Raw genomic sequence first — 15,233 nt, forward strand, 5'->3', positions numbered from 1 at the left:
ACATCCTAGTAAATCTTCTCTGCACTCTTTCAATCTTACTGATATCCTTCCTATAGTTAGGTGACCAGAACTGTACACAATACTCCAAATTTGGCCTCACCAATGTTTTATACAACCTCACCATAACATCCCAACTCCGAAACTCAATACTTTGATTTAGGAATGCCAGGATGCCAAAAGGCTTCTTTACAACCTTGTCTACCTTTTCTTCAATTTCTCCATTTGTTTGCTTGTTTGCTCCTCATTAAATGCATACAGCTATAAAAAGTAAAAGCAGGGATTGGCCCCTCAAGCTTGCAGTACCATTTAATAATATCATGGCTGATCTGATTGCGAGCTCAACTCTGCATTTCAACCTTCCCTTGGAAATCTTTGCATCATTTTATTTCCCTTACCACTATCTAGCTCCAACAGGCTAAAATCTTAAGTCCTCTTTCTCCTTTTATTCTCCACCCTTAAACCACACTTTGTAATTCATCTTGAAGCTTTACATGATCCTCCTTTAATTGTCTCAGAGGCCTATGTGCATTGTATTTTAAGCAATGTTTCAAATGCTATATAAATAGTTTTTACTACAAGCAGGCTTATATTGATGTTCTTCCTTGGTCTTGATAACCTGTTTATCTCTTCCTTTTTCAAAAATGTGTCTGGTTGTTTTGGATTGTTAATCATGCATTTATAAAAATTGTTTTCATTTGAAGAATAAATTAATACCAGGGAAGTGTAACAAGTAATTAGCATTGCCCTAATTGTGTTAGTGACATAATCTACAACTGTATTATAATCAAATCGTGCATAAACTCTTGATTTTCTTTTTACTTTTTCTCTGGGATCATTGATAGGAAATTTATGTATTAATGTGATGAGTTTCTTTCCTTGAAGGTCAGATGCAAAGATCTTTTTGTACATTTTGTTGCACTGGTACACTCAAACAAAGTATGATTTAATTTATAGACTTGCATGTGTGCAACATGAATGTATTGTGTAATTTACCCATTATAACTTGCAGAAAAGAAACTATAATTTTGCGAAGTCTCCAAACATATTGCACAAAAATGTTTCTTTGCAATTCTGTGTCATAGTATCCAGGTACATAGAGCAAGTCAACATGAAATAACAAAATCATTTACAAATTTGAAATGGCATATAGATTAATAAAACAAAGCTTGTTGATTACTATTGAACTAATGAATGCGGTCTTTTTGTATAATTTTATTTGTTACAAATATTTCAGCTGCATAAAGTTATTCTAACAATCACAATGACTAATTGCTGCTATTGTCTTTCATAGGCTTATGATGGTTTTGCAAGCCTGGGAATATCACGTTTATTGGAGCCTGCTGATATGGTTTTGTTGGCCATTCCTGATAAACTGTCTGTTATGACCTACCTTTATCAAATAAGGGCACATTTCAGTGGGGAGGAACTAAATGTTGTGCAGATTGAAGAAAACAGCAGTAAAAGCAAATACAAAGTTGGTAACTTTGAAACTGATACAAACAGCTCTATTGATCAGGAGCAATTTTATGCAGAGATAAATGAAGTTAAACCAGTTGCACCACAGCCTAGTGACATTTTACTTGATGCTTCATCTCAGGAAAAAGCTATCTTCATCAGTGATGTTGCTGGCGAGTCACAAAGTCAACATCAGACAACTGATGGTCATTTGAATATAAATGCAACAATATCTTCCTCACAAAGAACTAAAACTGATGCTGAGGTGCATATTCATAACCTTCATGAACAGAATAGTGTAAGAAGTTCTGCATTGGAGGATAACAGAAAAAATGAAAACATAGAAGAATCACTGCCACAAGAGAAAGTACTGCCGTCATTTAACAAAAGAAAACTATTGAAAGTAGATACTACTGTCCTAAATGACTTGTCAAATGACAGTGATGAAAAGGAATATAAAGTACCATCACCTGTATATGAAGATACTGTAACAGAAAGACACAAAATTTCAGGAAACACTAGTGGCAGCTATGACCATGAGCATGGGAAGCCTCAGTATTCAGAGAGTACAAAGAGCAGAAGTCCAGAACCCAGTTCTCCTGTTCGAAGAGCCATCACACCTCCAGTCCATAAATTGGGTTTCTGTTACAACAGGGATACAGATCTCATTAAGAAAAAACCTGCAACATTGCAATATTCAGAAAATGAACCATCAGCAGAAAATGTCAGCACACATTTGAATCATTCAGGTCAACAGAACCAAAATGTAGAGGCAAGGCTGAATTTTCTATCAGATACAGTTTGCTCTGAAAATTTTATTAATTCATTCATTCTTTTTTTTGTAAGAAAAGCCATCATTTACTTTTTTTCTTCTTTGGGGTTTAGCTCAACTCTTCCCGACAAATGGAAGAAGTCACTGAAGAAAAGGTGAGAGAAAGACTACGATAATGAGCTTGCTTACTGAATTGGTTCATATAATTTGTTGATTCTTTTAGGCTAAAGTTTGCTTTTAAAGTAGGTACATCAGAATATTCCTCTAGTCTACAATTTGGATAATCATTTCCTCTTTATACTATCAGACATTCTTCGACATTTGCCAGAACAAACCTGGAACATCCAATTGAGACTGCACTGTATAAATTGGCATTGAAAGGATCCAAATTTAGACTTTTATTCACACACCCCTGCACCACTCTCATCTCTACTTTCAATTGAATTCAGGGTACTCGGTTGCAGGAAAGGAAAATGAAAGAGGAGTAAGCAGAATCCATAAATGGGGAGCATCATCGGGATATCACAGTAGCATAGCTGTTAGTGTAATGGCCCATAGAAAGCCGAGGGTGGTTCTAGATGGAGTGTATTTTGCCTTTAGCTCAGTGGCCAGTGTTATTCCACAGGGATCTGTTCAGGGACCCTTGCTCTTTGTGATTTCTGCAAACAATTTAGATGAGGAAGTGGAAGGGTGCGTTAATAATTTTGCAGAACACATGAAGGTTCATGTTGTTGTAGTTACAACAGGACATTGAGGAATTGCAGATTGAGATCTGATTGAGTTTAATCAGACAGATTGAGTTCAACATGAAAAAGTGTGAAGTGATTCACTTTGTAAGGTTGAATGTGAAGGCAGAATATAGGGCTAATGGCAGAATTCTGAGCAATGTGAAGGAACAGAGGGATCTTGGAGTTCATTTCTGTAGATTCGTCAAAGTGGCCACATAAGTTGATAAGGTTGGTAAGAAGGCAAAATGTGTGTTGGCTTTCATTAGTTGGGGAATTCAAGAGCCGTGAGGTAATGTTACAACTCTATAAAATGCTGGTTAGACCACATTTGAAATGTTGGATTCAGTTCCAGTTGGTTCATTACAGGAAGGTTATGGAAACTTGACAGAGGGTACAGAGGAGATTTACCAGGATGCTGCCTGGATTAGAGACCTTATGAGGAAAGACTGAGTGAGCTGGGGCTTTTCTCTTTGGAGTGAAGGAGGATGGGTGAGAGGTGAATTGATAGTACAATGTACAATATAATAAGACGCTTAGATCGAGTGGAGAGCCAGAGACTTTTTCCCAGGGCAGAAATGGCTAATTTGACAGGGCATAATTTTAAGATGATTGGAGGAAAGTATAGGGGGGATGTCAGAAATATATTTTTAATACAGAGATTGGAACTATTATAACGGCAAGAACCCGAGTTCAATTCAACCACTGTAAGGAGTCCCTGTGACTGTGTGGGTTTCTTCTAAGTGCTCTGATTCCCTCCCACATTCAAAAGACCTACGGGTTGTTCGGTTAATTGGTTACATGGGTGTAATTTGGCCGTGTGGCCTTGTTGGGCTGGACACCAGGTTGTATCTCTAAAAACGTAATCAGTGCTAGATGTGTGCTCTGATCAGAGGCAAAATGTTCTGTTACCAACAACAATCGATAATCAATGGAGAACTAAAACATCCATCAGTGTTTTATATTGCTTATACTGTCACTAATTCTTCATGTCAGGCTCAATGACTCTGAAAATGCAATTGAATGTTAACTTGTTATTTACCATGGCCAAAGCAAATGAATTAATTATCCAATTCCACAATGTTATCATAATATTAAGTTAATAGCAGAGTCAGATGATTTATACACATCCCATATAAAGAAAGTTAATTCTTTGGTCCAGTTTTGTGGTATTTGCAATTAGCATTCATTGCCAAGCAAGGTAGTTTACCTCAAAATGGAAGTGCCAAAAAGCATATCATTTTTCTTAAGTCTTGTCTCAAGTTAAATCTCTCTGATTGAGAATATTTTACACAGAATCAGAATCCAGATGAATATGATCCAGTTTCACATCTTGGCAGGCATTGAGTTGGGTAAATTCCCAGAGCCTGAATTTTTGATTTCCCAATCTACCTCTTTGAGGCCCTTGTAACTTATTTGTTTACCTGTTCTGCACTTATACTGTAGCTGCAACATTATCTTCTGAACATAGAACATAGAATAGTACAGCACATTACAGGCTCTTCGGCCCACAATGTTGTGCCGACCCTCAAACCCTGCCTCCCATGTAACCCCCCACCTTAAATTCCTTCATATACCTGTCTAATAGTCTCTTAAATTTCACTAGTGTATCTGCCTCCACCACTGACTCAGGCAGTGCATTCCACGCACCAACCACTCTCTGAGTGAAAAACCTTCCTCTAATATCCCCCTTGAACTTCCCTCCCCTTACCTTAAAGCCATGTCCTCTTGTACTGAGCAGTGGTGCCCTGGGGAAGAGGCGCCGACTGTCCACTCTGTCTATTCCTCTAAATATTTTGTACACCTCTATCATGTCTCCTCTCATCCTCCTTCTCTCCAAAGAGTAAAGCCCTAGCTCCCTTAATCTCTGATCATAATCCATACTCTCTAAACCAGGCAGCGTCCTGGTAAATCTCCTCTGTACCCTTTCCAATGCTTCTACATCCTTCCTATAATGAGGCGACCAGAACTGGACACAGTACTCCAAGTGTGGCCTAACTAGAGTTTTATAGAGCTGCATCATTACATCGCGTCTCTTAAACTCTATCCCTTGACTTATGAAAGCTAACACCCCATAAGCTTTCTTAACTACCCTATCTACCTGTGAGGCAATTTTCAGGGATCTGTGGACATGTACCCCCAGATCTCTCTGCTCCTCCACACTACCAAGTATCCTGCCATTTACTTTGTACTCTACCTTGGAGTTTGTCCTTCCGAAGTGTACCACCTCACTCTATCTGCCACTTCTCAGCCCACTTCTGCATCCTATCAATGTATGTCTGCAATCTTCGACAATCCTCAACACTATCTACAACACCACCAACCTTTGTATCTTTTGCAAACTTGCCAACCCACCCTTCTACCCCCACATCCAGGTCTTTAATAAAAATCACGAAAAGTAGAGGTCCCAGAACAGATCCTTGTGGGACACCACTAGTCACAACCCTCCAATCTGAATGTACTCCCTCCACCACGACCCTCTGCCTTCTGCAGGCAAGCCAATTCTGAATCCACCTGGCCAAACTTCCCTGGATCCCATGCCTTCTGACTTTCTGAATAAGCCTACCATGTGGAACCTTGTCAAATGCCTTACTAAAATCCATGTAGATCACATCCACTGCACTACCCTCATCTATATGCCTGGTCACCTCCTCAAAGAACTCCATCAGGCTTGTTAGGCACAATCTGCCCTTCACAAAGCCATGCTGACTGTCCCTGATCAGACCATGATTCTCTAAATGCCCATAGATCTTATCTCTAAGAATCTTTTTCAACAGCTTTTCCACCACAGACGTAAGGCTCACTGGTCTGTAATTACCTGGACTATCCCTACTACCTTTTTTGAACAAGGGGACAACATTCGCCTTTCTCCAATCCTCTGGTACTATTCCCGAGGACAACGAGGACATAAAGATCCTAGCCAGAGGCTTAGCAATCTCTTCCCTTGCCTTGTGGAGCAGCCTGGGGAATATTCCGTCAGGCCCCGGGGACTTATCCGTCCTGATGTATTTTAACAACTCCCAACACCTCCTCTCCCTTAATTACAACATGCTCCAGAACATCAACCTCACTCATATTGTCCTCACCATCATCAAGTTCCCTCTCAGTGGTGAATACCGAAAAGAAGTATTCATTGAGGACCTTGCTCACTTCCACAGCCATCAGGCACATCTTCCCACTTTTATCTCTAATCGGTCCTACCTTCACTCCTGTCATCCTTTTGTTCTTCACATAACTGAAGAATGCCTTGGGGTTTTCCTTTACCCTACTCGCCAAGGCCTTTTCATGCCCCCTTCTTGCTCTTCTTAGCCCCTTCTTAAGCTCCTTTCTTGCTACCCTATATTCCTCAATAGACCCATCTGATCCTTGCTTCCTAAACCTCATGTATGCTGCCTTCTTCCACCTGACTAGATTTTCCACTTCAATTGTCACCCATGGTTCCTTCACCCTACCATTTCTTTATCTTCCTCACCGAGACAAACTTACCCCTAACATCCTGCAAGATATCCTTAAACATTGACCACATGTCCATAGTACATTTTCCTTCAAAAACATCATCCCAATTCACACCCGCAAGTTCTAGCCTTATAGCCTCATAATTTGCCCTTCCCCAGTTAAAAATTTTCCTGTTCTCTCTGATTCTGTCTTTTTCCATGATAATGCTAAAGGTCAGGGAGCGGTGATCACTGTCCCCCAGATGCTCACCCACTGACAGATCTGTGACCTGACCCGGTTCTGCATGCTGTTTTCTTTTTTAGTATCAAGATGTACTTGCATATGATATAATTCGACTGGGTAGTACATTTTTTTTTAAAAAGCTTTTCACTGTATCTCAGTATACAGGTACATAAAAAATAATAAAACATGTCTAGTACAGGCTGCTAATGAGGCAATGGAGGAGATTGTCGGAAATATTTCAAAGTTCAAAGTGAATCCATTATTAAAGTGCATATATGTCACCATATATATCAATCCTGAAATTCATTTTCTTGTGAGTATTTACGGTAAATATAAAGAAACACAATAGAATCAATGAAAAACTACATAAAGACAAACAACCAATGTGTAAAAGACCATAGATTGAGCAAATACAAAAAAAAACAAATAATTATGTAATAAGTATAGAGAACAAGTTGTAGAGTCCTTGAAAATGAGTCCATTGGTTGTGGAATCAATTCTATATTAGGGTGAGAGAAGTTAACTGTTTTGATTCAAGAAGCTGATGGTTGAGGGGTAATAACTGCCAAAAATATTTAAATCTCTGCTGGCCACAGATGAGGTGCAATATGACTAGAGGACAGAAAGAGTGACAGAAAGGATAAAGTCAGTGGTAGGGAAAACAATCCCTTTGGCCCAACTCATCCATGCCAACCAAGGTGCCTGACTGAGCTAATCCCATATTTATTTACTTACTGAGATACAGCACAGAGCAGGTCCTTCTGGCCCTTTGAGTTGCACTGCCTAGTAATCCCCTGATTTAATCAAACCCTAATCACAAGGTAATTTACAATGACTGGTTAATGACTATCCATCCAGTACTGTGGGACTGAACTTTGGACTGAGGGAGGAAACCAGAGCACCTGGAGGATACCCACACAGCCATTGAGAGAATGTACAAACTCTTTACAGAGCGGTAGCAGGAATTGAACCCGAGTCACCTGTATTGTAAAGCATTGTGCTAACCACTACTCTACCTTGGTGCCCTAACTGGTATGCACTTGCTTGCCTGCATTCAACTTTTCTCCCTCTAAAGCTCCCTATCCATGTACCTACCAGTCATAATGCTGCAATTGTATGTCCTCTACCACTTCCTCTGGCAGCTTGTTCCACATATGTACCATCCTTTGTATGAAAAGAAATTGCCCTTCTGATCCCATTGAAATCTTTACCATTTCACTTTAAACCTATTTGCTCCAGTTATGGACTATGGACTACCTCCTTGACCTGGGAGAAAACTGGCTATTCACCTTATTTATGCCTTCATGATTATAACCTTCTTTAAGGTCACACCTCGGTATTGTATGCTCTAGAGCAGTGGTTCCCAACCTTTTTTTGGCCATGCCCCATCTAATCACCTCTAAAATCCTGATGCCCCCTGTGGTGATATATAATTCTTATTATTCAAAAAGTGAACTCCTATTCACCTGGAGGAAGCCTAAAAGACCATTAACTTGGTTTAAACAAGCTTCCAAAGAACATGGCATTCATGAAAGAGAAAAATAAAAGAACCAAAGGACTGTTAAAGTTCTGAGGAAGAAATTACTAAGAAATAGTAAAAAAAAAGAACATTAAGTGATATTAAAACAATAATAATAATAAATAAATAAATAAATAAATAAATAAAACGATGCCAATTCGTTTCTACAGCATACAAAGACAGATACACCGTTTAAAAGAGATGATGCAATGTACACACCTTCACACTACCAAGAACCGAAAGCTACTGCAAAAAGCAGCATTGGTGCGTCCTCGTACGAGTTTCTTACACGTTTGGACTTGTTCATTCGTTCCTTCCTACATCAGTCAATTCATTAAGTTAATTATGAAAGCCATTTGATGGTTGTAATGATGGTGATACACTATATATACAGTACATACACAATTACACATGTACATACACACAAGTATTTTTATGTATGCATACTGTATATACACATATGTATTAACTCGCACACACACTCATACTCACACAAACTTACTAGAAAAAATTCACTGTTAATAACTCATTCTCGAATTGACCCCTTAAAAATCAAATTACCCCCCTGTGGGGCGTGCGCCCCACGTTGGGAACCACTGCTCTGGAGGTAAAAAGTGATAGTTTATCCAGCCTGTCTTAAAAACTCAAACTCTCCAGTCCTGGTACCATTCTCTTAAATCTTTTTAGTACTCTCTCTAGCTTAATACTTTGAAAAAAAAAATCTGAGGTGCAGAATTAATCTGCACTTGGAAAAGCAGAGGAATATCAGCATGGATTTGTTGGTGGGAGATACTGGTCTGACTGATAGTGTTTTTTTTTTTGAAGATATGAATGTTTTGAGTACAGCATGGTTGATGTGGTATACATGGACTTCAATTGACCTTTATGGAAGGCTGATCCAAAAGGAAAGTTAGACAGGCTTAAAGCAAAATTGGATCCATAGTTGATTTAGTTATAGAAAGACAGAGGGTGATAGTAAAGCCTGAAAGATCAGTGCTGGGATTCTTTTTGCTGTATATGTTAATACATTAGATTAGGAAATATGTTTGGTAAATTTTCTGATGAGAGGAAAATTGACACTGTTGAGAAAGGGTAGTCTTAGGCCACAGATGATATATTTCAGTTTGTAAGTCGGCCAGAGCAATGGCTAATGGAATTGAATCCTAGAGTATGAGATTATCTGTTTTGCAGGGTCTGCTTTTGAAAGAGAGTAGAGTTAGATTACATAAAACTTTAGCGACCTTTATTGAGCAAACAGTAAAAGAAGTAAATAAAGGTAATTAGTTGAAGTTACAATCTTTGGAAAAGAAAACAAACTGTTCACGAGATTATGCAGTAAATCATGATGCAAATAATTTTCTTTTGTAGTTGTTGCTGATTAGGAGTGAACAATACAATATATTTAACTGGTTATATGTCTTTAGGAATAGAGCAGTCTATCTGTTTTGAGAAAATTAAGCACCCCAAAGAGCAGCTCATTTTTATTGCTTATTTTGTGAAATATTTTTCCACATAACCACACCCACCAGCAAATCACACGGTGTTTATCTTATGCAGAATCATAGTCCTGTGCTAACTGATGAAAATTAAATGTAAAATTTACTTTATGGATTCACATTCTACTTGTGCAAACCACCTCACTGTAGAGAAATAGGCAATTCGTGAACCCATGCACTTGCTTGACACTTCATGAAGATGCTTTAGAGATCGCTATTAGATGACGTGCATCCCCCCATTTTATTTCTTCAGTCTGTTTAGCTTTTAGTTAAAAATTTACAAGTAACTTGTCTGGAATAATGGGAGCATAAATTGATATCTTTATTTCAATCTTTCTTCAATATGAAATATTTTTTAAAAATTTAATAGTTAAGTCTTTTCTCCAGTTTAAATCCTGAAATCAATCTTATTAATAAAACAACATTAGATAGCATGGTGCTACTTACATAGTGGTGCTTTGCTTGGAACATGAGGCACGGCCTTGAAGCCTGATGGCAAAAGTGTAAATCACGTCTCATGACTATTACTTTTTTTTTAATTACCTGATTTGTCAATTAGAAATAAAATAGAGAATCAGAATTACAAACGAGCATTATAACAGAGTAGATTTATCAATCTGTATTCTTATGATTATTCCATTTTTCCACTTTTGAGCCTACTTATTCAGTGGACCTTCATCTATTGAATTCTGTACAAGATAAAAGGAACAGAATTAACTGCCTTCCTCTCAAACATGATAATGCCTTCTCTGCTCCAGATCTCAACTCCTTTTCTTTGCCAGTTCTCCACAGCCCTCAATTTCCTGGTCATTTCAAAATGCATGTGTACGCTCATCGAGTCACAGAGTTCAGCTGCACAGAAGCAGAGTGTTCAGCCCACCATGTCCATGCCAGTGTTCTTGCCCACCTGCAATAATACCATTTATCCACATTACGTTGTTGCCTATTCAAGTGTCTTTCCGAAACTCTTACAGATAGTGATCTGATTCTTCCACCTCCTCTAACAGTGCATTTCAGATACCAATCAATCTGGTTTTAAAAAGATCCCTTTAGAAAGAGATCTCTCCTTACAGTGATGCTCTCTTGTTTTTAATAACCCTACCATGGCAAACAGATTATGACAATTTATTCTATCCCTCTTAATATTTTATATACCTCTAAAAGGTCTCCTCTCAGCCTCCTTCATTCCAAGGAAAACAAACCCAGACTGTCCAGTTTTCTTCCCATAACTGAATTCCTCCAATCCAAGGAACATTTTGATGATTCTTCTCTGCAAGAAAATATGAAAAATGACCACCATCTTCTAAAAGTGTTCCCCTTCTACCCTCTTAAGTGCTGTTAGGATTTTGTATGTTTCATAAGATCATCCCCTCATTTCCCCTAACTGCTAAGAATACTGGTCCAACAAACATAGCTGCTAGTAATAGAACAACCCTTTCATCCCTCAACTAAACCTGTGGAATATCTAATTGACTGCCTCCAGTTTTTTTCTAAATAAGAAGACTAAAACAAAGAATGTTATCATAGGTGTGGCTTCATCAACAACCTGTACAATTGTAGCAATACTTTCCTGTTTCTAGCGTTCAGGTCCTATGCAATAAGTGTCAGTATGCCATTTACTTTCTTGACTATTCAATGCACCTACCTAATTGTGATTCATGCACAAAAATAATCGATCTCTCTGTATTTATTAGCAATTCCTCACCTTTTAGATGATGGTCTACCTAATGACTCCTCTTACTGAAGTGTGTGACCTCATTTTCTCATATTAAACTCCACACCAAACTTTCCCCTACACATTCTATCTACCTATATCCTGTTGCAGTGTCTAGATATCATCATTGCATCTTGACCTTCCATCTATTTTTGTGTCTTCAGCAGACTTGGGTACCTTGCATTCGGTCCTCCAGGTCATTAAAATAAGTAGTAGATCATTTAGAGCCAAGAATTTATCCTTGAGTTACTACATTTGTTTTATCCTTGAGATACACCCTACCAGCTTGAATAAAATAATCTTTTTCTGGCTTTTGTATAATAACCTTTTTCAGTCCGTGTTAAGACTCTTCTGCCTACACCATGAGCTCTGAGCTTGTGCATTTGTTTTTTATGTGATATCTTGTTAGATGTCTTCTGGAAATCCAAATGCACAGTACCTGTAGATTATTTCTGTTGTTTCTGCTTGTTATATCTTTGAAACACTGACAAATTTATAAAATATGATTTACCTTCTGTAAGATGATGTTGACTCGATTTAATTACAGCAAGCTTTTCTAAATGACTGGCACTTTTGTCCTGATTCATCTTGCCAGTGGCTGAAGTTATTTTGACAGACCTATAGTTTTCTGCTTTTTGTCTCACACTATTCTTAAAAAAGAGAATTGATTTTGTAGTTTTCCCATCCTACAACTAATTGAAATTTGAAAAAAGTTCAACCAATTGCTTCACTTTCTGCAACCATTTCTTATAAAGTCCTTCTGTCCAAGTCATTGGATGTTGGCAACTTGTCTGTCTTTAGTCTCATTAGATGATTGAATACCTATCTCTCGTGATAAGAATTTCAAGTTCATCCATGCTGTTTGAATACTAGCTCATCTTTGCAGTATTTACAGTAACATCCACTGAATATTGATGAAAAGTATTGGATTAATTTACTGCCATTTCCTTGTTTCTCATTATTAATTTCCCTGTCTCTCTTTCTCAGGGATTCCACAGTTTTCCTAACTATTCCTTTTGTATATCATAGATGTTTTGCAACTTATTTTGATATAGCTTGTCAGTTTTCTCTCATCTATTTCATCCTCATTAGCTTTTTAGTCATGTGAAATTCAAATAAACTGTACTACATGTTAAATGAGGGTTAGTGATACATGTAGAATGCTGAACATATCCACCTCACTCCTCAGAAAGCCTAGACCAAGACTGTAAGCAACTCAGTGTTTAATTCTTTTGAACAATTTTCATACATCAGCTTTGATTAAATGGTCTTATTCATTAATGAACACAAGTTTGAAGAAATTCAATTCAATTTCAGTTTCAAATTGTTGAGTTCCAAATTTTAAATAAGCAAAATGTTGAAACTTTTGGTAGTCTGGGAAGAAGGGAACCCAGGGCAATGGTGTGCTCCTCTTTCTTGTATGATGTGGAAAGTCAGGGTCTAGTGTCCCTGACAGCTGCATCTGCAACAAGTTCATCCAGCTTGTAACTACTAGGAGACCACATTAGGGAGTCAGATGACTTATGGATCATTTAGGAGAATGAGGAGTTGATAGATAGGAGCTACAGGGGCGCATTAACACCTTAGTTGCAGGAGGTAGGTAGCTGGGTGACTGTCAGGAGAGGCAGACAGTGCAGAGTACCCATGAATTCCCCTCATAACAAGTATACTTCTTTGAAGGGCTGGGGTGGGAGCAGTGCAACCTACTAGGGGAAAACGGCAGTAACAGGGGACTGAGTCTGGCTCAGAAGGGAAGAGAAGAGCGGTGGTCATATGGGATTCAATAGTTAGGCGAGCAGACAAGGAATTCTGTGGAAGTGAAAGAGACTAAATGCATGTTGCTTCCCAGTTGCCAGAGTCAAGGACATCTCAGATTGTGTCCATAGCACTCTTAAAAGGGTTGGGGGGAGGGGGGGAGCCAGCCTGTTAAACATGGTACCAATGACATAGCTAGGAAAAGGGAAGAGTGAATATTGGGAGCTAGGAAGGAAGCTGAAAAGCAAAATCTCAAGGTAGTAATCTCGGGATTGCAGGTGAATCGTGGCTGAAGAATTTGTGCAGGGAGCAGATTTGTGGATGATTGGGATCTCTTCTAGGGAATCCTTTATCTGTACCTAACTCATCTGAACTCGAGGAGGACCAGTGTTCTTGAGGGCAGGTTTACATGAGCTGATGGGGAGGGTATAAACTAGTTTGGCAGAGGGATGGGAACCAGAGTGATAGGTTAGATGATGAAGCAGTTGGTGTAAAGTTAGATGTGATTGTCAGAGAGACTGTGAGGAAGGATAGGCAGTGGATAGGGCATAAATGCAGTCAGTTGGATGGGTTGCACTGTGATTACTTTCATGCAGGAAAAAACCTCGGGTACAAGGGTGATAAATTTAGAGCATGGATCACCATTGTGTTGAACTACGGCGTAATGGCTATTACGCAGACTTGACTATCAGAAGGGCAGAAAAGGCTGCTGGATGTTCCATGGAAGTTAAGAAGTTGGGAGTGGCATTGCTAATCAGCTGCAGTAAGGGAGAATTTCATGGTGGGGTGTCCACTGAGTCATTACGGGTGGAAGTAAGAAGAAAGGAAAGGAACTTATCATTCAGTTGGGAGCATTCTATCATTCTATAGTGCTTCTCCACCTTCTCCCCCCCCCCCCCCAATGCAATAAGATAATACGGAGCAGCTCAGTAAGTATATTTCGGAATGGTGTTAAAATAACGGTTGCCATCGTGACTTCAACTTCCCCAATATTGATTGGCAGCTCCTTAGTACAGGAGGTTTAGATGGGGCAGAATTTGTTAGCTGTTTCCAGGAAGGAATCCTGACACAATATGTGGACAGACTGACTGGAGGAGACGGTATATTGAATCTACTACTAGGCATTGAACCTGGTCAGGTCACAAATCTTTTTGGTGGGTGAACATTTTTTGGAGACAGTGACAACAATTGCATGACCTTGACCATGGTCTTGGACGAGGATAGGTGAAGAAGGTATGGGAAAGTGTTTAATAGGGGGACAGCTAATTATGATGCTATTAGGCAGGAACTTGGAAGCATAAATTGGGAGCAGATCTTTTCAGGACAACTCACAATGGAAATATGGAAGTTGGTTAGATAGTACTGCATGTAATTCTGGATGGGATTGTCCCCATTGAGGTTGGGAAAGGATGGGAGGGTGTAGGAACCATTGGGGTTCAACAAGGTTCCTGTGGGGGGCTCATTCAAAAAGTCAGGAGGCATAGGATCCAGGGAAACTTGAATGTATAGATTCAGAGTTGGCTTGCCATAGAAAGCAGTGAGTGGATGGAGTCTATTCTGCCTGTAGGTTGGTGGTGTTCCGTAAGGATCTCTTCTGGGACCCTGTGCTATGATTTTTTTCTAAATGACTTGGATAAGGAAGTGGACAGGTGTGTTGATAAATTTGCAGATGACACGAAGGTTACTGGAGTTGTTCATGGTGTAAAAGGTTGTCATAGGTTACAATATGACATAAATAGGATGCAGAGTTGGGCAGAAAAGTGGCAGAAAGAATTCAGTCTGGGAAAGTGTGAAGTGATACTCATAGGTCAAACTTGATGACAAAGTACAAAGTTAATGGCAGGATTCATAGCATGAGGAGGAACATAGAGATCTTGGAGTCCAAGTCCGTAGATCCCTCAAAGTTGGTGCACAAGGTAAACAAGCATATTGTGTGTTGACCTTCATTAGTCAAGTGATTAAATTCAAGGTTTCAAAGTAATGTGCAGCTGTATAAAACCTTGGTTGGGATCTTACTTGGAGTATTGTGTTTAGCACCATTTCTAGGAAGGATGTGGAAACCGTAGAGAGGCTGCCAAGATTTATCAGGGTGCTGTCTGGATTGCAGAACATGTCTTAT

General features: G+C 39.0%; 1 protein-coding gene across 2 annotated transcripts in view; it reads left to right on the top strand.

Moving 5' to 3' along the window:
- ehbp1 (EH domain binding protein 1) overlaps positions 1 to 15,233 on the top strand; it is a 387,730-nt gene that overhangs the window by 227,267 nt on the left and 145,230 nt on the right. For both annotated transcript variants that reach the window (XM_059986115.1, XM_059986116.1), the window contains exons 13-14: positions 1,292 to 2,227; positions 2,341 to 2,382. In XM_059986115.1, the coding sequence (XP_059842098.1) occupies positions 1,292 to 2,227; positions 2,341 to 2,382 (978 nt within the window). The remainder of the gene's footprint in view (positions 1 to 1,291; positions 2,228 to 2,340; positions 2,383 to 15,233) is intronic.

This window comes from Hypanus sabinus, chromosome 12 (assembly GCF_030144855.1).
Source record: "Hypanus sabinus isolate sHypSab1 chromosome 12, sHypSab1.hap1, whole genome shotgun sequence".
Lineage (NCBI taxonomy): Eukaryota > Metazoa > Chordata > Chondrichthyes > Myliobatiformes > Dasyatidae > Hypanus > Hypanus sabinus.